Genomic DNA, 26225 nt, shown 5'->3' on the forward strand with positions numbered 1-26225 from the left:
TCTGTTTCCAGTAAATGTAAAAATAAATGAACAAATTCAATAAGTTTTATTCATTCTTAAATATGATCCTAAAATGCATTAAATCTAATAATCTTATTTCAGAAAATATCTGGTTGCTTCCTAACAGAATTTACTTTTCTACTCTATCTTAATCCCTCCAGATAATGGAATCTTTCTTCTGCTGACATGTCATTCATTTCATATTCTTTCTTGTAGGTTATCAAAAATGAGATGTCACTTCAAATTTTTAGGATATATATTCTCTCTTTAGAGACATATTAGTAAGTTACTGTAATTAAGGTTATTCTATTATTTGTGGAGTCTTTTGGTGGCACAAACGGTTAAATTCTTAGCTTCTGACCAGAAGGTTGACAGTTCAAATCTCACCCAGAGGCATCTTGGAAGAAAGGCCTGGTGACCTGCCTCCCAAAAGTCACATCCATGAAAACCCTATGGAGCTCAGGTCAGTTCTGCAATGTATGGAGTTGCTATGAGTTGGAATTGACTTGACAGCAACTGGTTTTATTATTTGGGCAATTAATATAAAAAGTGGGTCTCAAATGTAGCATACTTACATTTTTACTAAAATAAGGCATTTTACATATTTCTGTGGATGAGGCCATATTTAATTAGTGGTTTTCCTTGGACTGTGAGCTATAGAATATCAGGAAGCTTTTCTTATTCATCTTTATAACTTTAGTATATGATATGTATTAAGTACTTAACGAATATTTGTTAAAAAATAAGGCTTTATTTTTGGGCAGTGAGCACTTCTTTAATTCCTAAATGAAGTTTTATTTCAATAATGTATTTATGGATAATGAAACTTACTGACAGAAAAAATATTGACCATCGTACATAACTAAATTTCAAATAAGTCAATAAAAATTTTATTTTCTTTATCAATCTGTTGACAAAGCAAATTGGAGGCATGGCTCTAGACATCAAGAAAGTTTCATTCTGGAGGAGCAGCTCTAAATGTGAAATTTATTCCTTTAATAAAATAAGTATTGAATTCCAGCAACACGCAAAGCAGGTGGTAATTTTAAGACTTATAAGATATACTTTATAAGACATACTTCCTTTTCCTTAGAAGTTTATAATCTAGTAGGAAAAATAAGAAACTTATTCAGATAATTAAAATGGAAGTCTATTATTGACACAGAATCAAATAGAACTTAAAGAAGAGGCCACGTCTGAATGGTTGATGAAATAGTTCATGGAGGTAATGGCCATTAGAATTGCAGGCACGGCTGTAAGAGCAGGTGTTTCAGGTGGAGGAAAAGGTGTGAATGGTCAAGCAACTGCTTGACCATTTCTGTGACAAAAAGTAGTTGAGTATGACCACAGAGAGAGTTTCTTGCGAAGCAGTAATGGCCTGGACCAGGATAGTCTCCTTGGAAATTGCAATGGAAAGTTAGCTAAGAGTGTGAAGTTTGTAATCACATTGGAAGATCTGTTGCAGTATAACTGTTATCTGCTAATCTGGTGTTCTGCTTGTCGATACGCTGACAAATAAACCTATGGTAAAATAATAAATGAATATGTGTGTGTGTCTTAATTTTTGATGACTTTAATTTCACCTGATCATAACCCTTAACTTCCAACCAAAAACTTCATAACTGACAATTGACTATCAAAAGTCAGGTTTGAAGTCTATTTGTTTTTAATGATCCACTTATATGTTCCTGGATGGAAGAAGAAAAGACATAAGAAATCTTTCTTTCATGTAACTCTGATTGTATCTGACTGCCTGAGCTCTTTAGCAAGAAACACAATGAAAGAGGGCCTAAGAAAATGTGCCTAAACACGAAAGTCATCTCCAATCATTTGGGTTTTATACGTGAACTAATTGCTTACCCACCACTTCAGTTATATCACCAACATTCAACAAATAGGAAATAACCCTGTATTTTCCTAAGCCCTGTACCATATGTACATATACAATATTATGCTGTACAGGATTTCATTTGATTTCATAACTTGGTTTTCATTGTTTTCACTGAAGCAGGTCATCTTTTTATTTGGCTATGCCATTTTTCTCCTGTAACGAATGTAGTATATTATCTTTGCTAAACTGAATATGAATCAACTACCCATGGAGAACTTACATTATTCAGAGAGCATAACATGCTTAAAGCTTTACCTCAACCCACATTCACCGCAGAAGAGAGCAATAGCAAAAGTAATAGTTTGTGTTTTTTTTCTAAGTTTGAATGATACAATTGACCTATATTTAATTTAAAAATGAAGAAGATAATGTCATCTTGAAAGAAAACATAAGTATTTTCAAATTATCTCATTATTAGATATGGCTAGAACCACAGCATTTGTTATTGAATGTTAACATTTTTAACAATGCTGAAAAAAATAGATTTTTATTTTCAAACCCTTAGCACATACATATACCTAAGACACTCAGATAGTACTTTATATGTTTCATTTATAAATTTATATTGTGGTTTATTAGGTCTGGAATATTTTTTTTAAAATACCACCACAGTGTTATTTTTTTCACCTGAGAAAACGAAGTATGAATTATTGTCTTCTATGTTACAGAGAATTGAGTTTTATCAGGGTCTTATATGAATGTGTACTTTTTAAATATAATTTTTGTGAGAAATTATTTTGAAGATAATATCAACAATTTCATTTAGAACATTTGAATATATAAGAAGTATATAATCAAGTTCATAAATTATTGAAGCATTTTATATCTTAAATACCGTGGCCCATGATAAAGTACCAACACCAATACTCATGTGACATTCATTACTGATGATAAGTAGGAGATTGCTGTAGAGAAGGTTGAAATTTTAATTTGTATCAAACAAATTTTTGAGATATAAATCACATTCCAGCTAATAATTTGAAATGAGTTGCTAAAATTCTAATGTTTTTAAAAAATAAGTACTTCACTTGCTTTTAAACTTAACTAATCACTAAAATAAAAAAATGACACATCTAAAAATTATTTAGCAATGTCCACAGGCATACTCAGACCCCTAATTGCCAGGATCATAGCTTCCTCTACAAATAACCCTTTTTCCTTAGAAGACAAATTGCAGGTTATCATGCTGCCATTGAGTGGAATACTATTCTTCTACTAGAACAGGTTCTGAAGTTATATACTAAGAAGTTGTAAGTATGAACTAATTTGGAGGACGGCATCCTTTGTCAAAAATACCTTAGTGTGAGCATCAGAGCTCCCCGACTTATTTATGTAAACATATACTCTGATTTGAATGTCGTAAGTTATAGATACACACAACACACATTTACACACAATTCAAATTGCAAATTCAAGAGGAGATAAGTTGAAGCATACTATTAATTGAATGTCACTTCTAAATTTATTTTGCTTTTTCAGTTCAATAAAAATTTAATTATATGTAATATTTTTTAAAAACTGGATAGTGCATAAAAGTCTAGATATAAATTTTGTAAACAGCCAATTTCCAAAATCAATAAATGACATGTGATTAAATGCTTATTAACCAAAAAAACCCAAACCTGTTACTATTGAATCAATTCTGACTCATAGCGACCCTATAGGACAAAGTAGAATTGCCTCATGGGGTTTCCAAGGAGCACCTGGTGGATTCCAACTGTGGACATTTTGGTTAGCAGCCATAGATCTTAACCACTATGCCACCAGGGTTTCTAAATGCTTATTAGCATGGTGAAAATGTGGCTTAGGTAGTATATGATGGAATGAAAGAGTGTTTACATAATGGAAATCAGTGAAAGATTTTATAAGATAAAACCAACTGATATTTTATGAAATTTTCCATTTTCCATCTTGGATTTTATCTAAGCTGACAAAAACAAACACACATTTAGATTTCTTAAAATTTCTCAAAGGATAGAATATCTGGAAGGAATTTCTGTCACGTCAGCCTGTCAAGTGCCATACTTTACTTTTTATGCGGGAATTTTCCAGAGTGGACAAAAACTTGCTAGTCTTTTTTTCACTACGTAAAAGACAACAGTTGGTGGAATTAGTGCTTACAAACACACTGCTTGATTGTAAAAAGTAAGTTATATTATTTAGAAGATTATTATTTAAAAATTGCTGAGAAAAGGCTAAACAATAAGCTGGTAAGATTATCCGTTCCCAAATTACTGATAGAATATTTCAGGTGATATGTCTACACTATCATTAGAGTGTGTTTTACCTAAGGATTTCTCTAATACATAAAATACCTGGTCTTAAGGGCCCAGTCATTTTCTTGATGTAGCAGAAAACACTGCCCTGTCTGGCCCCTCAGAAATCCCTTTTTTCTATCTCCACTCCTACTAGGCAGACCAGCAATGATTTCATGCATTAGGCTTTGGTGTTTCAAAATCTTTTGACAGTAACAGTGCAGTTGAATTGCACCTTTGGAGAATTCTAGGCATATGAATTTTTAAAAAATATATTCGATGGAACGCCTTCCTTTGTCCGAATTACCTTTTTTTTTTTTTTTTTTGTCTCCCCCATTTCCCTCTGAGTAAAGCCCAGATTTTTTTTTGCATTTACTGGCAACTATATTTTTGGGTTATACCATCAAAGGATTAAATAACAGAAAATGGAGTCTCCCAATATACCTTTATCAGAGAAAATGCGCTCCTACCTATGGTTTGAAAAGGGGTGAGGAATTATTTTGGGGCAGGGCATGAGAAACTGAGGTTTACTATGGCCACCATTTTTCATGAGCATTTGGTAACACCAAGTGCAACCTCGTCCATCAAGTGAAATGTTTTACTCAGGAAAGCTGGGGGACCGAGTTCCCCATTCCTCAAGAAAAGTGCTGAAAAAGTTGTGGAATGATGAGTATTCAACAAAGAAGCAACTGTTAGCTAGTCAGGAGTCCATTTCTGAAAAACAATAGTTAACATTGTGGTTGTGTTTTTTCTGATGTGTTGCTTTAAAACCTTATCAGAAAAGAGTACAGTATTTGCTAATTGAGCTGACTTAAAACCTAATGTGTCATTTCATTGACTGTTAATATTGTTTCTTGAAACTTTGTTCATGTTTTTAGGTTTTCTGACTTGAGTCTAAAGATATTCCAAACAGACTAGCCTAGCAAATGTAGAAGCTGCCGAGTTTAATCAATTAACTCTAGGTATATGTAGGAACATATTGCATGAGTCAGGAATGTAATTTGTGAGAAATGTCTACACACAAGCTTTCATATACCTTTATTCTGTCTTTAGAATTTGGAATGATGGGAGATCATACAATTAAAAGTCAGCGACCTCGATCTGTTCATGAGAAAAGGGTCCCTCAGGAACAAGCTGATGCTGCTAAATTTATGGCCCAAACTGGTAATACGTTAGTTACATTTTTCTATCTATTGTCGTTAATTTAAATGAAACCACTGCATGTTTTCACAATCTTTTGCTGCACATTTGTCAGTTTTTGGAGCTGATATTTTTTTGAGCCATTTTTATTTTGGTCACCAGTTAAAGTCCATAAATAAAGTAGCTGTGAATTGAAAAGTGCACAAAAATTATGTAGCAGGACTTATTTTACTTTCAGTGTGGGACATTGAGAATTTACATATTATTATTTATATGTTAATTAACTGCTTAAAATGTATTGTTAAACTTTTAAAGAAAGTTAAAAAATTATTTCCAGAATTAGAATCTTAAATAGGACCTTGGATGATGAACTTTAACAAAATTTAGTATTTTGAACATTTTTCAAATTTCATACTTCATGTTAATATTGATTGCTAAAATGTATAGAGATTAGTTGAACATTTTTTAAGAATTTAATATTTTTGAGTTGAAAAGAGGGCTTTGTTATATAAGCTAAATAGTAAAAAGTTGACAATCTTTATTTGTAAGCTATAATACACTCCAAATAATTAAATATCAAAAAAATGACTTTTTGATTTATAAAATTTTAGAGTTATATATTATTTATTTATAAATGCCCCAGTATGTGTATGTATGTGTATATGTGTGTGTATATATGTATATATTATACATTCAGAATATATATATCTGTATATATTCCGAATTATACAATTTATGCCCATACATTTAGTTATAGAGTTTGAACAAAGAAATGCAATAAATTTTTTGACTGATCATAATAAATGGGCTATAATTTCATCTACTTACGTTGCATGTGACACACCTTTAAAGGAAAAGAATGTTTAAACTGTGTTATGAACATTTTCAGCTGTCACCTTTATTTTGGGAAATTGAAAACTAACCATTTCATCTGTGTCTTTAAAAGTTTTATACATTGCAATCTAGATGATTTGTTTTACCATTAATACAGAAGTTTCAAGTACATGATCAGAATGATTTTGATGAAATGCCGTCGAAGAATGAATTGCTTCCTTCAGTTCAAATGTTCTTAGGATAATATTTATTCAGAATGCTAGATCTGAATCTACAACTTAAAAATGCAAATGCTCTTAGGAATTATGTTCTTGGTAACAGGTGAGTAGTAGATTTTAATGCATTAGTTGCAAGTAGATCAAAGTTAGAATTCCCAGAACAGGAAGGATATTTAGAAAATGTTCTACAATAAGGACATATTTTTAGTTTTTTAAAGGTCTATGTTGCAGCCAAATCCAGAAAAAATTGTTTATCTGGATTGCTTTTGTTTCACCTTCTTATTTAAGGAAAAATGATTTATAATTTTTTACTATTTGCTTGAACAAGTCCAAGAGTGCATTACCAGGATCAGGCAAATTTCCAAGATTTCTAAATGTACTTTTCTCCTTAACAGGTAGCAAAAATCTCAATCACTGGCCAGGGATTAGGGGATGTTTGACTCTGAATAGGAGTGTAGAGTATGGACTGACTATTCAGCCTCCCTTAGGCACCATCACTTTGCAGTATTTCTACAAGAATAGAGAAGGTGCCCTCCCTTTCATTGTGCGAAACAGGTGGCAGGCATTGGTTAACTGCAGTTTCTATATGTTAGGGTTGGGTGGGAATAAAATGGAGAGCCATAGTTTTAGCTTTCCAAAAACGTGAAATTAGATTATACATAAATATTTCACAATTTGGCCAGGAATTTTTATAGGAATTTAATTTTTGGATTTGTCTGTTACGTAAAAAAAAAAAAAAAACAAGAAAATTCACAAACACAATTTTCAGCCAGAACCCTTTTGCAGGTTTAAATCACAAGGAATATGTGCTTTCTTATTGAGAAATTATTAATTTCTCTTTTTCCACTCTTTTCAAGGCATTGTTTTGTACCTGATAGATACAGTAATGTATGATTTGGTAAAATAGATAAAGTATTTATTAAATAGAGCCATGAGGAACTTCAAAACCATTTCCCCATATTGTTAACAATAATTCAGAAAAGACAATGAATGTCAGAATTAAAGTTTTGAAAATCTTGATTGGATGCGTCAATTGATAAATAATAAATAATAAGTATTTGCTATTTCATTTTAAACCAAAGCTAATATAAGCAAATAAAAATACAAGTATAATCCTTATTTTTAAATTAAATTGCTGCAATATTGACATAAGACCAGAAAACTGCATTGTTTCGAATAGTTTAAAATCCATAATTTTAAGAATAATAAGGGTAGTTAATTAAGGGAGACACTAGGCAGTTATACAGATAAAAAGGGAAGTTTTTTGCTTTAATATTTTTTGAGACTATACTTTGTTTAGGTGTTCAGATAGTCTGAATAAATTCTGGGGTCACACAAAATTTTACAAAAATTAAGTTTTATTTATAAAACTTTTTTTTTGTACTGCTCTTTCAAAGCAATAAAGAATGGGTGTTAGGTATAAACAAGCATAAACATTTGCTAAGTTGAATTTCAGAGCAAAGTATAATGCAATAGAGGTAAAATTAGATGATAAAACTATTTTTTTACATTAGAAATGAAGAAAAACAAAGCAAAAACTATCAGACTTTATAATTTAAGGACCCAGAAAAAAAAAAAAAAGAAGTACCCAGGTCTCTTCAATCAATATGATAAAAAAAAAAAAAAAAAGGGATTTTTCTATAAAGTGACTGAAAATTAAAAAAAAAAAAAGAGAGAAAATAATATCTGATAAAGGAGCATGCTTTATCAAAATAACTTGATTATGATATGGTCAGTCCAATAATTGAGGTAAAGTAGCTTGACTATAAATAGCCTCTGTTCTATAACCTAGGACACAAACTGCATTTATGGTCAAGAGAAATACAATAAACTAATAGACATAGATATACCCATATACTGTGGAGTTGATTTCAACTCATAGGGACCCTATCAGACAGAGTAGAACAGCCTAGGGTTTCCAAGGAGGAGCAGGTGGATTCAAACTGCCAACCTTTCGGTTAACAGCCAAATTATTAACCATTGCACCACCAGGGCTCCAGATATAGATGTAGACACATCTAAGTTAAATTCCAATAAGATGGTATAAGACACCTTCATTATATTTAGTAAGTTTTTTTAATCATCATAGTCAGTAAATGATTTTATAAACATGTTTAGAAAACTAGTCTTTTGTTACAGTGGAGAAAACAGTCTACACTGGGAATGTGTAGCATGTTATCTAAAGTGGAAAAATAAAATTAAAGGTATGTTTCTAATTTCATGATTTTAACAAACTAGCAAAATCTTATATTAGTAATTTGTTTATAATTTAAAAAGCACTCTCGTACATTATTTAATTCTCGTGAATAGAATTTGAGGTAGATAGATGTATTACTCATTTTATTGAAGTATTTCAGAGAAATGAGAAGTGATTTTCCCAAGGTCACAGAGCTAATATTCAGTAGGTTTCCATCAAGCCCAGGTCTTCTGACTTTAATTACAGTGATTTACCTTTGCTTTCCTTTTTTTTTTTTTTTGTGCCAGGATAAGAGCCTTAATAGTGCCTTAGGTACTGAAGCCTTCTACATGATCTTTAATATGCTTTCTCAGTTATGAGTTAAGGTACCAGATTAGTTTATGCCATCTCCCAAGGTACATACATTTAAAATAGTACACTTTGCATTAGACTTTATTTTTCAATGTTGTTAAAATTATTTTAAATATCTTTCTTAAAAAGTATATTAGCTGTTTCTCACAATGACCTAATGTGCTCAACTAGAATAGTCTTCACACTTTTGTAGGAATAAGGAAGTGGCAGCATGGAAATATTAAGTAATCAGTGGAAATGTCACTCACGATTGTAGTATTTGAGCTATAACAAGATCATTTTGGTAGGTAGGCCAGCATTTTGGTGGCAAAATTTGATTCCAGATTTAAAAGTCAGCATATGTTTTCTTTATTTTTGTTTATGATCAATGAAATGGACCATCAGTTTGAGGTAAAGAAGGCCAGTTTTGAGCTTTCACGTTCAACCTCTTATGATCTGGATGCCAGTGCTTAGCCGGTTCAGTGTGATTACTGTGCATTGATGGATGTACAGTCCTTTCATCATCCAGGAGCAACAGACACCCAGCATTCAGAATGGTGCAGTGCACTCATGCACTCAGAAGCAACCCAATTTTAAAAATATTTGCAGAAAAATACATTTAAAAGTATTTCTTGATCCTAATTTGTTGCTCATTTTAATTAAAACATTTTTTTCCCTGCCATCATAACAATGCATGGGTAAAATAAGGACTGCTTTTGTGGCCAAACATAATTAATTTTATTCATAACCTTTAACATTTTGCTTATTATAGAACTATTATTTATTATTTTCTGTTCTTAACTAATAACATACAACCATAATATTTTTGCTTGACTTAATCTAATCACAAACACAGGTTTAATATAAGAAAAAAAAATTGCATATTTTCACAAACTTTAAAGTTAAAATTTTCACTGCTAAATATGCATGTGCATATGTGCATATATACGTTTTGATATTTTTTAATCATTACCAAACAATTTGGCTTGTAGAAAAATGATTTTCACACTTCAGAGTATTCTTTACATATAAAAGGACAAATAATGAGACGTGATTTTAAACGTTGTTCAAATAGTCATACAAAGAATATTTTTATGAAATTAAAGTTATATTTTGGTGAAGGCAAAAAGTACTGAAATGAGCAAGGGTGTACCTTACTCCCAAGACAAACCCTGATCACAAACAGAAAAACAGACCTATCTGATGTAGTATGTTACTCCAATTACCGTTGTCTGAGACCTTATAGTATAAATCCACTCACACTATCATGTGCATCTCTGGGTGCATAGTGCAGATCAATAAAAGAGCGAATGCTTCATAATGGTGGTCAGATGCCCAGTGATTGTCAGCCAACAGGTTGTTATGGGCCCTCAAAGAAATAAAGAACTTGCATCAGAATGTAAAATTAACTTCTCCATCAAGCACATGTTTTAGTTCAGCTGACTTTTTTTTTTTTTGAGTGGAAATTTCTCAGTGATAAGATTAGTGTGCTGAGTTACATTTTGGTGCAAGCTCCTTCTGTCCTGGGGCACCAATAACAACCAATTTGAGTAGCACTGCAAGGCATTTACTAACCACCTCCCAAAAGCAAATGGATTATCATATTCTACCCTTTGGAATTCTATTCCAAAGGCAAATTCTAAATCAAATCTATAAAATAAAACCAAAATTGTTCTCCAATCTATATAATCAGTGATAGAAAATTCTCAGAAACACCTAATTTGTGAAGTTTTTAAACAACTAATGGGTTAACTTAAATAGTCACTGCTAGTAACTGCAAGGTCTGAAATCAATTTAAAAAATCTATCCTGAGCCCAATGCCAGAATAGAATTAGGAGCCTGATGTCATTAGAAACTCTTGACTTTAAATCTCCTTGAGACATGACTTTAGATAATAATAGAAATTAGGCACAGTTTTAATGTAATGCTTAGTTCGAGAAAATTAATGAATTCAGACATTCATTGGCTTTTTAGGGCCCTATTTCTAAGTAACTTTTAGTTTCATCTTAAAATTATAGAACTCTTTGAGGAATTTTTCTCAGTTTTGAGTGAAAATCACTTCATTATTTTAGATTGTAGGGAAAATTGTGAGCAGAGGTTTCTAATAAATTACCACAAAATAAAAAGCTATCGTATGATTAAAAAGCAGGAATTGGCACTAGGCATAAATTATAAATGAGTGTCAGTGTTCATCTCAGTGAAAATTAGATGTGCCCAAATTTCCAGAGGCCCATTTCCTCCAGCACTAGAAAGGGGGTCTGCAATAAAAAACTGAGGAAGAACACATCAATATATTCCTGCTCACGAAAGACATAGAGTAAGCTTAGCAATACGTTTTGCTTCCTCTCCCATCGTAGTGCAAAGCCTTATGGCTTGAAGAAAATTTCTGCAAACACTATTTGTGTTGAAAAACGCTGACTAGTCCTTCATAACACCCATACCAAAAAACCAAACCCGTTGCTGTCGAGTCAATTCTGACTCATAGTATCCTTAAAGGGCAGAGTAGAACTGCCCCATAGGGTTTCCAAGGAGTGCCAGGTGGTTTCAAACTGCTGACCTTTTGGTTAGCAGCTGTAGCTCTTAACCACTATGTCACCAGAGTTTCCTCCTAGCATCCATAGCATCCTCTAGAGCATCCATAGCATCTCTAGAACATCCATAGCATCCCCAGAGCATCCACAGCATCCCCAGAGCATCCACAGCATGCCCAGAGTATCCCCAGAGCATCCACAGCATCCCCATAACATCCATAGCATCCCCAGAGCATCCTCATAGCATCCCCAGAATATCCATAGCATCCCCAGAGCATCCATCGCATCCCCAGAGCATCCCCAGAGCATCCATAGCATCCCCAGAGCATCCATAGCACCCCCAGAGCATCCCCAGAGCACCCATAGCATCCGCACAGCATCCATAGCATCCCCACAGCATCCATAGCATCCCCACCGCATCCCCATAACATCCATACCATCCCCAGAGCATCCCCAGGGCATCCATAGCATCCCCATAACATCCATAGCATCCTCAGAACATCCATAGCATCCCCATAGCATTCATAGCATCCCCATAACATCCAGAGCATCTATAGCATCCCCAGAGCATCCATAGCATCCCCAGAGCATCCATAGCATCCCCAGAGCATCCACAGCATCCCCATAACATCCACAGCATTCCCATAACATCCACAGCATCCCCATAACATCCACAGCATTCCCATAACATCCATAGCATCCCCATAACATCCATAGCATCCCCAGAGCATCCATCGCATCCCCAGAGCATCCATAGCATCCCCATAACATCCATAGCATCCCCATAACATCCATAGCATCCCCAGAGCATCCATCGCATCCCGTAGCATCCCCATAGCATCCATAGCATCCCCAGAGCATCCATCGCATCCCCAGAGCACCCATAGCATCTCCGTAGCATCCATAGAATCCCCGTAACATCCATAGCATACCCATAACATCCATAGCATCCCCAGAGCATCCATAGCATCCCCAGGGCATCCATAGCATCCCCATAACATCCATAGCATCCCCAGAGCATCCATAGCATCCCCAGGGCATCCATAACATCCTCCAGAGCATCTACAGGATCCCCAGAGCATCCACAGGATCCCCATAACATCGATAGCATCTCCAGAGCATCCATAGCATCCCCAGAACATCCATAGCATCCCCACAGCATCCATAGCATCCCCATAACATCCATAGCATCCATAGCATCCCCAGAGCATCCATAGCATCCCCAGAGCATCCATAGCCTCCCCAGGGCATCCATAGCATCCTCGGAACATCTACAGGATCCCCATAACATCGATAGCATCCCCAGAGCATCCATGAAAAAAAAAAAAATAGCATCCCCATAACATCCAAAGCATCCCCAGGGTATCCATAGCATCCCCAGAGCATCCATCGCATCCCCATAGCTCCCCAGAACATCCATCCCATCCTCATAGCATCTCCAGAGCATCCATAGCACAGTGGAATTTGTGAAGAGCACCTTTGCTAACAAGGTTATAGCCAACTCAGCCCTCGCATTGGCATTATACACTTCCTGTCTTTACATTTCTTTTTCTCTGAAGAGTTATCTTGTACCTTTCGATGAACTGTCACATTTTTACATGAAAATTTTTCTTGCATGTTATAATGTCAGATTGATATAATGTTTTCTCTATGAATATTCAAGGCAGTATTTCATGTTTATTTGTTGTCTTGCACACAGGTGAATCTGGTGTGGAAGAGTGGTCCCAGTGGAGCTCATGCTCAGTTACTTGTGGTCAAGGGTCGCAGGTGCGAACCAGAACTTGTGTATCACCTTACGGGACACACTGCAGCGGCCCGTTAAGAGAATCAAGGGTTTGCAATAACACTGCCCTCTGTCCAGGTAGTGTTAGCAGCAACTACAACTGTGGATGTTATTGAATTGTCTCATGCTACGCATTTGGAACGATTTGTTATTTTCCTATGAACTGGGTATAGGCATTTTAATTAGAGTGGATAAGTGTAATTCTTATTCAACTGTAAAATTTTATTATGCATGTGATCGTTTCTGCTTTCAGAGCAGTCAAGAAATTACGTAAGTCACCTCTCTTCCCCTTCCGCCACAAGTATCAGCTTCAAATTTCTGTATCTGCTTCTAGTCGTATTTGAGGTTGAGATCTCTTTCCTGCATTTTAAATGGGGAAAATGTCCAATTTTATGATTCAGGAATAGTGTGTATTTTGCCAGCATACTGATAATGTGATTTGCTTCCATTGTTTAAGGCCGTGGTTGATACAGTCTTTAAGACAGTCTGCTATTTTCCTGCCATTTAGAAAGATCTTTAGTGTTAATTGGAGCACAGCATAATAGCTTGCCCACTTAGGTTGAGATTTTACATGTTACATCAAAATTTCCTTCTTCGGTTGATGCACACTTGCATATTTAAGGCTTTTCTCCCTCTCAGACCACTAACTTTCCTGTAAAAATAAGTACTAAAAGAAATCTGGCCTTTCCTTCCAGAAATCCATGCATACGATGCTGTGAATCTCCAAGTTTATGTTTTTGTCCAAACATCTGGTGGATGGATGACTGCAGACTTACTGCCCACTGCAGCTAACACTGAATATGCATTTTCATTCTTTCCAGTGGCCTCCAAAGCAGGGTGGGCACTGCAGCAGCTTTTTAGCTGCTAAATTGTATTTAAAAGTTTCCCAGTGAGTTCCATTTCCAGAGATGGCTGGCTTAAAGACAAAGTAGAGAGTAGGTGGCCTCAACGAAGGGCATGGATGATTCCAGTTCTCCAGCAGAATAGGTAAGGGAGAGCCATTAAAAGACAGTCTGGAGGGAATAAAAGGTAGAGGAAGTGGTGGGGAAAAGGTGAAGGAGGAATGATGCAATGAGATTGGAGATCCCTTTGTGAAAGAATTGGGTGGGAACAAAGCCGTAGATGAAGGTCGAATTATAGGCTAAACAGAGCAGAAAGCTGAAGTCTATGAGGAAGGAAAGATAGCATTAGCAGGAAAAGAACAATAAATGTCCCTAAAAACAAAGAAAATCAATGAAGGTCAGTGGGAATCAGACTAGATTAGAAAGGACATGAAGTGAAAAATGAAGATTTCAGAAGAAAATAAATGCTTAAGTAGTTCATGGAAAGGGGGAAGACATCGCAGGCAACAATGAAAAAAATCATGAAAACGGGTCGTAGAACAATGAGATTCTTGGTATGTTAGGCAATAGAGGTAAAATGAGAAGTAAGGAGCTGGGAATTTTAGAAATGAAGTCTTCAGACAACAAATGGCTTGTAGATTTTCAGTTGGGTTGAGTTCAGTGGGGTGTCTGGCTGAATAATTAAAGTTGGCCCCTGTTACAGTGTTTACAGCAGGGGCTCCAGTGTCCAGTTGCCTGCCCTTGGCAATGAGAAAAATGTCAATAGAGAATTAAGCTGTACTAGGTATAAAAGTTTATCTTATGAGCACCTACTTGAATCGTCAAGAACCTTTCAACATGTTCAAGGATAGAGTCTAATGGGACTCTGAGTTGGTGCTAAAGTGTTTTTCACAATTCTGCATTTAGAGGTTACTTTCCAGCCACTCGTTATGCACATTCATAGGGTTGACATGTGGAGGTCTCCATTCTACTGCCACAGATCTCTGACTAAACCCTCACTGGGCATGGACAGCGGCTGTAGCAGGACCAGAGTGCTTCTCCCAGGGTTTCTACCAGACCCTCCCTTTCTCTTTGTGTCTGATGTGCAGAAAGCTGATTAATATTCTATAATTATAAAGGTTTTCCTCAATTTCTTAAACTTCCTATCCTTATACCTGCTGAAGAAGTACATAATAGTTACTGGTTTCTCTTCACTTTAGTGTATACATAATTTTGGTCTTTCTAAATTTGGTTAAATAGTACTGATAATAATAATAAAATGCATCTTTATATCCTTGTTATAGTTCAGGTTGTTCAATTAAAGAGAGTGAAAAATAGTTTGTGGATTTCTTTTTAATTTTGCCAGCATGAAGAACATTTTATAACTTAGGAACTAAGATGTAGAATAAATATCCCACTATGGGAAATAGGAATTCCTTCCATATAGTTATTTTATTTGTTATGAAATATTTTGTGTTCAATATTTTGTTTCATTGTTTGCCATGCTAGTAAATATATATACTTTTTTTCAAACTAATATATCCTGAAAACAGTGACAGAAAATGAATTTAAATAAACAAACAGTACTTTTAACAATGTAAACATTTTTCTAAAATAATACTTTAAATTTCCAAGAAGAAAATTAGCTTAGAAATCAATAACCAACTTGTCATACTGTGAATACTCAAATGTAGTTGTCATTGAATTAATGAAAATGTTACAAGGAAAGGATGAATAGAATATTGAAGTCACCTTCCACAAAATATGTAGAATGATAGAATTAGAGCTTATGTTTATTTGAACTTTAAAAGATAAGAGTCATATAAACTAGTTATCTTTCACCTATACTTTTCAAATTTCACAAGAAGTATCTTTTTTTTAATTAAATTGCATAATAGTATGTTATTTCTAATATGGGTCCTAGGATATCTTGTCTTTTTCAAAATTGATGCTTTGACATTCTACTCTCTTTAGTAGGCCTATTACTCAGAGTAGAAAATGATGGGAGATACAGAGAAACTAAACTGAGAAAAGTAGAGAGCTACATTAAATTGTATATTTACTGGCCTGGTTGCTGACTAATGGTTTTACAGTCTACTTTTCAAGGTTTCTCAGTCTGAGCACTATTTCCATTTTGGTCTGGATAAGTGTTGTGGGGGGCTGTTAGCAGCATCCCTGGCCTCTACCCACTAGATGCCAACAGCACATCTCTGTCTACCCTAACCCACCCCCAAATTGTGACAACCAAAACTGCTTCTAGACATTGACAAATGTCCCCTGGGAGACAAAACTACGCCCCCCCTCCCCCCTCATTGAGAACTACTGGTCTACTCTATACATATTTTAATCCTTTAGAAGAAACTAATGGAGGCTAAGGAATGACTTCTGGTTCTTTTTTGTAAATGTCAGTTTTCACATCCATTTTTTATTAAGAAAGAATACTTTTATGTAAAGAATTATTTTATGTACAGCCTAATCTAAATCATATGAGAATTTATTTCAAAATCTGGTAGTTATATTTATTTATTTCAAAACCTGGCAGTTAAACAGCACAAAGTAGAGATGTGATCATGTAGCTAGCGTCTAAGTCAAAACTATTAAAATCGATACATTTGATTTAACTTTCTTAGTTTTATTAAGTATATTTTTCAAATGGGCTGGATAATTTACAGATTTTCATATTTTACTGCAAAATAAAAGAACTTACATAACAATTTGCCATTTAAAGGAAAGTATCTAATCTTTAAATCTTATGAATAGCATCTATAAACATTACAAGGTATGTACTATAATTCCCTACTAATTCAATACTTTCTTAAATATATTGATACAAATTCTGAGTCTTTTTTAAGTAAGAGTAAGCATTTTGCATTGAGTTTGATTAAACATTCCTAATTTTTTAATGAGAATAATTTTTGGGGCTTTCGCTTTTAAAAAATGATATGGATGAGTCATGAAGTCTCACCCTGAAAAAATAAAGACTATGGAAAAAATGTTAAGTAATTTTTTAGTTTTCAGAGGATTCCAGTTTCACAATTTAATTAAACTGTCAAGGTTAATAAACCTTTTGGGGATTAATAGAGAAAAATCTGCCAATTTAGCAACTTTTTTCCTGGGACTGTGCAGGGCTTATAAAGCAACATGGTTTGATAGAAGAGTAAATGCACAAAACCAGCAATATGAATGTTATGTGCTATTATTAACATTTCATACAAAAAATGGGGGGAATTTTTTTTTTAATACAGCACTCTTGGCAAGTGGAAATAAATACATAAATTGGTAAAAATGTATATTTCACATAAAATGCATTCATTTAAATTACTTTAAATATATTTAGTCATAATTGATTTTAATATATGTATGTATGTGTATGTATATAGTTTTCTTAGCATTAAATACAAACTTACCATTTATTCATATACCAATAGATACAAATTGGCTTAAAAATTATGATTTTCTTGATCATTCATGAGCAAAATTAAAATATCTTAATTTCTCTCATTCTCTTATTCTTTTTCTATATATTATTTAAAATATTTTTACTAATAAGTTTACATAATTTTAAAGAATTTTCATTTAATATTAATCAAATTTGGCTTTTTTTTCAATATTTAAACATATTTTCATAAGCCATTTCAGGTAACTAAATAGCATAAATAGAGAAGAATGGGGTACCTCATGATTAAGGTACCATATATATGTTTTTGAAGTAATAACTTGGTTAGCAAATACGTAATTTTTATTCTAGATACACTGTATTTACATGCTAACTTCCTCTGCCACTTTATATGGCCTTCTGCCAACACTATCAGTACTGGGGAGAATATGAAGATCTTTTTTTGTCATCTTATTCTATAAACTTTCACTCCTCTTACCCACCCCAGTGGCTGCCATATATTAAACGTCTGAACTCTTGAACTTCTGGTAAGACCAGAGGTTCAGAATCAAGATAAGAGCTTTTGAACCAAAAAGCACATTTGCCAGCCTTCTTTTTATTTGTATTATTTATGGGGTGCTATTCACTTTTTTTTTTTTTTTTATTCACTTACTGTCCCCAATATTAAGAATTGAGATAAGGGTAGTGAGTTGACAATGCAGGGAAGGAATCTAGACTTTTAAGCCTGATAGACTTTTGCAAAAGATATCAACATTTATTCACATTGGTTGGTATGTAGGAACACAAATTATGTTAGTGTTTCTGATGAAGTTTGAATTCATGGTAGTGGCATACTTGAAGAACAGTGTATCTATAGTTATGATAGGCGTAATCTTAGGTCATTTATTTTCTTTAGAAATTTGTATTTATTGGATTTCCACTTCCTTCAAGTTTGGGGGAGATGAATGGCGTCTTCTGGTGTCATGACCATTCGAAAGAGATCTTCATATTCGCTACTCTTGAAAACAGAGAAAAAAGAAGGACCTTATATAAGTGGATGCAGTGTCTAAAATTTCCCTCTTAGTCATAGAGACTGTGACTTTAAACACCCAAATATTTTAAATGATGAAAATACATTTATTTTCTCAAATGAGAGGTTAAAAATCTTTTAAAAATATGTCCCATTAATTTTTAGATTTATTTATTTTTTTCCGTTTTCTGAAGCCATCAAATTCATTAATCCTGAAACTTTACAGGTGTTGGAATAATTAAATTGAACCTTATCTACTTAAATCCAAGTTTAATTCCAGAAGATTTTCTGTAGTAACTTAGCTAATATTACTTTGTCCTAAATATAATTCATGACTATTTTACCATGTGGGAAGGGGGTGGATTTTCATTCAAGAAAAGAACAGCTTAAATTTTATTACATGAATAATTGTGTTTGAATGCAGAAAAAATACGTGTACTTTCTGTTTAGTGAATTTTCAAATGAATTTTTACATGTTATGGCAAATAATGTTAATTGTGTTTTTAAAATATCTTCCTACTTGTCTGTTTGCTGAGGTTTTGTTTTTCTTTCTTGATTATAAAGAAAACACTATCATTGCCTTTATCTCTCTGCTTTTGTTGTTGAAGCTCGTTTGCTTTATTACAGTACATGGAGTTTGGGAGGAGTGGTCACCATGGAGTTTATGTTCATTTACATGTGGTCGAGGCCAAAGAACAAGAACAAGGTCGTGCACACCTCCTCAGTATGGAGGAAGGCCGTGTGAAGGACCTGAAACACATCATAAGCCTTGTAATATTGCTCTTTGCCCAGGTGAGCATATTCTGCATTTGGTGAACTTTGCATTTCTGTGCTTCATCTATGGCCCTTGATATTAAGAGTAGAATGTTGATTCAGTCACACTGGATAATGTAGTCTTTGGTTTGAGAAACTTTGCATCAGGAAACTGGATTCTTTCCATGATTCTATCATATGCAGTGGTGTAATATTTCCTTGGCTGAGTACCATTCAATTCTCACTTTTATAGGACTTCTGTAATGTGTGTAATATAATCCGCAAAGGTTTTATCTACCCTCGATTTTCCCTGCTAGGAAAATTACAAGAAATCCCAAACAACTTGAGATTCATTATTGCCTTCATATTATAACCAGAGAGACTGTTTTAGAGGCAGTCTTCCAATGTTATTCTCTCACACTCATTCAAATAAAGAATGACAATGTATGAAAATAATCAAATATGTGTTAGGATATTAGACTTTCTAGATCTACTGCAAGATGTATACAATGGTTTATAAATGCTCTATAGTCTTCATATGACTATGAATACTCTGTATTCTGTTTTCAGAGTCTATTTACTTTATCTTAAAATTTTCTTTTCAATTCTATATCATCTTGATAATTAACTTCACCCAGTATGCTAGAAAGAAGTCTTCGAATTGATGTTCTTTAGGTTATTCAGACACTCAATAAAACATATCTACAAAATGGATAAAACTGATTCCCAGCTCACAACTTATGGAAGAAAACACATACACACACACACACACAGAGAGAGAGAGAGATGATGAAGCCCCAGAATTAGCAAAGGCACATCTTAGAGGATATGTTGTTGTTGTTCTTAGTTGCCATCGAGCTGATTCAGATTCATGGTGACCCCGTGGGTTACATAGTAGAACTGTGCTCCATAGGGTTTTCTTGACTGTAATATTAATGCAAGCAGGGCTTGTCTTCAGCAGTGATGCCATTAGGTGAGAACCACCAACCTTTAAGGTTAGCAGTCAAGGGCAAACCATTTGTTCCACCTACATAACTAAACCAAAAACCAAACCCTTTGCTGTCAAGTCTACTCTGACTCGTAGCGACCCTATAGGACAGAGTAGAACTGCCCCACAGGGTTTCCAAGGCTGTAATCTTTACAGAAGTGGACTGCCATATCTTTCTCTCACAGAGCAGTTAGTGGGTTTGAACCACAGACTTTTCAGTAAAGCCAAGCACTTAACCACTGTGCCACCAGGGCTCCTTAGAGGAGGATACAGGCATTCATAGATGTCAAATGGTAATGCCCAACAAGAAGAGAAAATGCCAATATAAATTATTGCTCTTGTACTCCTTTGGTGACTTTCTCAATGGCCCATTTAGTCACACATTCTGCATGCAAGCAGCCTAGCTGGGCTCCCAATAACATACTCCAAACACATATTCCAGTTCCCATTCAGTCCCATTTGCACTCTCATTTTCCCAAGTTAAGATCTTACATTATGAGGCAATCCTTCAAAGTTCTTCTGGCAATTTGAAGTATCTAAAATATCTGAGAAGAGTGAAAAACCAGCCAAAATGTACATATGCAACAGTCATTAACTGTTCCCTTTTATTTCAGAGAAGGGCTACTATTAAAGGACTTACAGATTCCTGTACTTAGGGCTGGAGACCTGGGGGCACAGTGGTTAAGACCTCAGCTGCTAACCAAAAGGTCAGCAGCCACTCCCTGGAAACCCTATGGGGCAGTCTACTTAGGGTCACTATGAATCGGAATCGACTCTATGGCAATAGGTTTGGTTTTTGGTTTATACTTAGGGATACACAGGTAAAGATATAATAGTTTTACAGAATATTACTTGCTAAAATTTTATGAATTAATAAGACAATTCGTGTGATTAAACATTGATGTAATTATCAATATTGGGGAGTCACATTCATAATTACATATTTGTAAATCACTCCCAAAAAATCTGGTTATGAGCTCAGTTTTATTCTCTCTAATCTGTCTATAAAAATACAGATAGACACACAGACACACACATACGTATGCCCTGCCTTTTCCCCAAAGATTTGGCAAAGCTTATACAAAGTTTAGGATCATTTTTTTTTTTTTTTAATTTCTAAACTGTGACATTTACAGAGAGCCACATACATTTCACTCTGATTTGTCTAATAGAATGAGAAAAATATATATAACATGGGAAAATAAAGAAATGATAGCTAACCATATGTCTTAGTTATCTAGTGCTGCTATAACTGAAATACCACCAGTGTATGGTTTTAGAAATTTATTTTCTCACAGTTTAGAAGGCTAGAAGTCCAAAATCAGGGTGTCAGCTCTAGGGGAAGGCTTCCTCTCTCAGTCATCTTGGGGGGAAGGTCCTTTTCATCAATCTTCCCCTGGTCTAGGAGTTTCTCAGCAAAAGGAACCTGGTTCAAAGGACACACCCTGCTCCTTGTGCTCCTTTCTTGGTGGCATGAGGTCGCTCTCTCTCTGCTTCTCTCTTTATCTCTTGTAAGATAAAAGATGATGCAGGCCACAACCCAGGGAAATTTCCCTTACACTGGCTCAGGGCTGTAACCTGAGTGAGGGTATTGCATCCCACCCTAATCATCTTTAACATAACCTATTTTGCCTCATTAACCATAGGAAGAGATTAAAATTTAAATCACATAGGAAAATTACATCAGATCACAAAAGGGAGGACAGCCACACACTACTGGGTGTCATGGCCTAGCCAAGTTGACACACATTTTTTGGAGATACAATTCAATCCGTAACACTATGGAATCTCTCTTAATACACTAGTTTTTATTACTTCTACTCACTCGGTCCCGTAAGTACAAGATACAGTGGCATTAATCACTTCAAATGTTAATGAGCCAGGTCTTTCATAATCTGCATTCTATGAACTTTCTCACGAGTAAAATACCTAGATATCAATTGATAGGAAGACTAAATTGTTAGAATTCAAATATGAAAACTTATTTTCCTAAGTTAATATTGTTGTGGCTTTATGACCACACGTTTAAACCACGTGTTTTAACGGTATTACACTATCATTAGAATCACTGTAAGACCATTAAGATCAGATGGCTTTTGTGCAGCTCCTTCATTTTGGGTTACTATGAGTTGGAATCGACTCGGCAATGGGTGTATGTATTTATATTGAGAAGTTATGTTTACATTATTTGTAAATTTGTATTCTTTCGTAAGTGAACATTATGAGTCCATTCTTTAGTACTTAATAAATTTCTCATGTGTCATTTCTTAATCTTGCTATATCCATTCTTGAATTTAGTTGTATCATAAAAGATGTAAAATTCTTACTATATTGTACCCTGATTAATTTACTATCTGAAAGGGAATTCTAATACCTAGTATTAAAAACCAAACCCTTCGCAGCTGAGTGGATTCCAACTCATAGTGAGCGAAACACTGGTTGCGTAGTGGTTTAGTGCTACAGCTGATAACCAAAAGGTCAGCGGTTCAAATCCACCAGGTGCTCCTTGGAAACTCTATGGGACAGTTCTACTCTGTCCTATAGGGTTGCTAGGAGTTGGAATTGACTCGATGGCAATGGGTTTATGGGTAGTATTAAAAAAAAAAGTATACTCTGCCAAAAATGTTGGCATTATGCTTTTAAAATATTTAGGATTTATTTGGTTCAAACATTTGGAATTCTCTTTAGAACTAATTTTCTTATAGCTAAACTCAGGTATATTCAGTGAATATAAAAACATCAAATATTGACTAGAAGTAAGACACTACTGAGAAGAATATAGAGTCCATGATCTCAAGAACCGCACCATCTATTCAGAAGATTCATACTTAAGTATGTTAAAAGTTGAATGCAGTTTTGAAAAAAATGTACAAATACTCTAGTCTCAATGAAAGGTTGTGATATGAGGATTCAGTGATCTTGCATATGCTTCTTCTAGCCATTCTACCTGAGACATCACGTGGGGGTGGGGGCTGGGGGAAGGTAAACTGTGATAGGAAGTGCATCAGCAGTGAAGGAAATGAGCCAAGCCCTACACTTGATACTTCTTCATTAGGCAGATTGTGAAGGGCAAACCGGAAGGGAGAAACATTCAAAACCAGGAATTAGGTGTCTAATTACTCACCACCTTTGCAAGACTTGACCATGTGGGTTGTGAGATTTTAGTGTGAGATCATGCCAGAACAACATTTGGGCACTCTGTATTTTAAGAAACATGTATAACTACCATCATGAAAGGGATACTTTGTAGGGATGATGTGCTATTCACATCAAGTAATGAAATATGTTTTATTTTTGCAGATTTTAATATATATTTATAAGTAGATGATACCATATTTTTATCAGATACTTCCCTTAGTCAGTGTTCAACTTTCTTCCACCTCCTTTGAGGTGAGAGTAGACCATTTCACTGAGATCATATAAGGAGAAAGAAAGAGTGGATACAATATTTCTTAGTTTAAGTTATTATTTACTAATTTGTGTGGCATGTCTGAGAGCAGGGATTGAAGTCAGTGAGGCCAAGTGGGCAGAAGGCCAAGAACAACAAAAGGAATTTACTGGCTCATAAAGGATTCATTCACTGGCTCATAAACTTAATTCCTCCTTCTCTTATCTGTCCTAATAATTAAGTGTCATATTATGGAAAAGTGTGTGTATGTGTGTGTTAGTTGGTCTTTGTGGTGTGTTTGTCTTATCTCACCAAATTGAAAGCTTTAGCAGTCCAACTTAAAAATGTCCAAATTTTCTATTTGCTCTGAATTTTCATTGCGGTCATTAATTGAGCATGAAGGTCCTAGTGGTATTAATTGATATAGCTGAGGACAAGGAACTTCTTTTCCATTTCCTCTTTATCTTCCCATGCAGCTTTTTACCTGGTAGTAACTAATAAATTACTACTGAATGGATTTCCATGACATGCGGATGTTCAAATTTCTAAAAAAAAACCCATTGCCATAGAGTCAATTCTGACTCATAGCGACCCTATAGCACTCATCTCAATTTTCCTTATAGGATCTTTTCTGTGTCTATTTATTAATGAATTATTGTTTAGTGGAAAGATCCTGGACTTTTGCAAGAGATCACATTTTAAAATTTACATTCACATTTTAGCATTTATTTCACTCTTCTGATCCTTAGGTTTTTCATGTGTTAATACAGACAACAGTAATACCTCACAGGATTGTAAGGGGACCATGTGAGATGTTGTAAAGGAGAAAACTCAGTAAATAACAAACGACTATCTGAGTATTATTGTTATCCTTATTATGTCAATGACCTAGAATCAAAGCCCACTGGGATTTTTGTACAGGACGACCTGTAGTTTAATAAGTTATGTTTGCTGTTCATGGAATGTGGGGCATCTCAATAGGAGGGCGTTAGAGAAGAGTAAGGAATTTGGACATGTGTTAGATGGTTCGGAGGAGGATTTAAGGAAAAGGAGTTTTGTTATAAGCTGGGTGAGTCAGGAAGGGGAGCAATTCTGAGATTGGGTATTTTAAGAAATCTTATCTAGGAGGAGGGAAGACGAGTGCAGAGTTAAGCTGTAATTGGTAAGGGAGTAGCTGCTGTTGTTGTGTGCCTTGGAGTTGATTCTGACTCATGGCGACCCTATTGGACAGAGTAGAACTGCCCAATGGTGTTTCCTAGGTTGAAATCTTTATGCGAGCAGATTGCCAGGTCTTTTCTCCTGTGGAGTGGCTGGTGGGTTCGAATGAATGACCTTTCCTTTAGCAGCCCAGTGCTTAACCATTGAGCAACCAGGACTCTTTAAGGAAGTAACAGCCTTTCATATTAACTGTAAGAGAGGAGTGTTTGGTATTTTTTGGGTTTCACTGTGACCTTGTTTTGTCTGTGCTTAGTCAAAATTATGAAGTGGTCTTGTTATACTTCACTTTATCATGGCCTTAGAATGAACTTGTCTGATGTTGAAGTTCTCTGAGATGGTTTATGTCCAGCAGAAGAACAACAGGGCCAAACTGTGAGCCCTAGGCAAGCTGCTAACAACATTAAGACCTCACTGTGAGTGTCAGACCAGTTCCTGTTGTCACCTCAATGGTGACTCCTCCTCTAGAGTGATTTGATCTCTTTAGACATTTCTGTTTTTAATATTTTTTGTTATTAATATTTAACAGGAGGAATAAATTCAGAATATTATGATCACTTTTGAGTCCTTTTTTTTTCTACAACCTTAATCATAGACTCAAAGGTATTCATTCTCTCAAGTTCGTACTTGAGAATGCACACATGGACTTGCGTCAGTGTGGGGGTTGAGCAGTGTCACACTGGGCAGCCCTGCATTTGAGAAATGCATTTCTGTGAAGCCGGAACTCCCCTAGAGAGATGCTGCCAGGTTGTAGCCTTCAGGCACATTTCCATGCTCTGACGAAGAGTAAGAAGAGGGAAGGAACTACCCAAGGGCAGGGCAGGGCCTCTGGAACACAGCAGGACCCAAATCTCTCTGTTACCTAGAGCAAGAGGCTTCAGACTCTGTGAACCTGAAATTTTGATCCCTCAGCATCTATGGGAGGGCGATCTGCCTGAGGTCCCTCTGCAGGGAGCCCTTCTGGTGAGGACAGTGGGTGGGAAGATGCTTAACATGAGCTCCAACCTTGGTTCAAAGGTCGCTGACTGTATCTGCATGAGAATGTTATAATTTGAAACTTATATGCTGCCTCATTAACCTGTTTGGTAATTAATTTAGATATTATCTTTTTAAACTTCTAGTCTGTTGTATTGTTATTGGTATTAGTTTTGTGTCATTTTAGATGTCTAGTATTATCTTGGTAATCTCTCAGTTTTCATTAATTGTGTCTTTATTAACCCTGGCATGCTTTCTTTACTAATTAATATTTTTTTCTCACTTACTTTTTTTTTTAGTTTTTACCAACTTTTAAAAATCCTTACTGTGATAACTTGCTTCTCTTTTTAATTCTAAGATAAAAAAATGATATTGCGTTTTAATTTTCTTTCTTTCATAGTTTATTTTAAAATGACAAGTAGGAAAGATAGGTTTGTGCCCTTCGGCGTATACCAAATGCAAGGGAACTTGGACTCTTTAACACTGCAGTCTTGTACTCT

The 26225-nt window shown here is 35.0% G+C and overlaps 1 protein-coding gene across 8 annotated transcripts in view; it reads left to right on the plus strand.

The window, feature by feature from the left end:
* ADGRB3 (adhesion G protein-coupled receptor B3) overlaps positions 1-26225 on the plus strand; it is a 792372-nt gene that overhangs the window by 313799 nt on the left and 452348 nt on the right. For 7 of the 8 annotated variants that reach the window (XM_049895042.1, XM_049895022.1, XM_049895052.1 and 4 more), the window contains 3 exons: positions 5200-5310; positions 13096-13257; positions 19034-19198. In XM_049895042.1, the coding sequence (XP_049750999.1) occupies positions 5200-5310; positions 13096-13257; positions 19034-19198 (438 nt within the window). Of the gene's footprint in view, positions 1-5199; positions 5311-6277; positions 6442-13095; positions 13258-19033; positions 19199-26225 lie in introns of those variants that run through there. The other variant, XM_049895084.1, reaches the window with a different exon arrangement.

The sequence above is a fragment of the Elephas maximus genome, chromosome 1, assembly GCF_024166365.1.
Source record: "Elephas maximus indicus isolate mEleMax1 chromosome 1, mEleMax1 primary haplotype, whole genome shotgun sequence".
In the NCBI taxonomy this organism is placed as follows: domain Eukaryota; kingdom Metazoa; phylum Chordata; class Mammalia; order Proboscidea; family Elephantidae; genus Elephas; species Elephas maximus.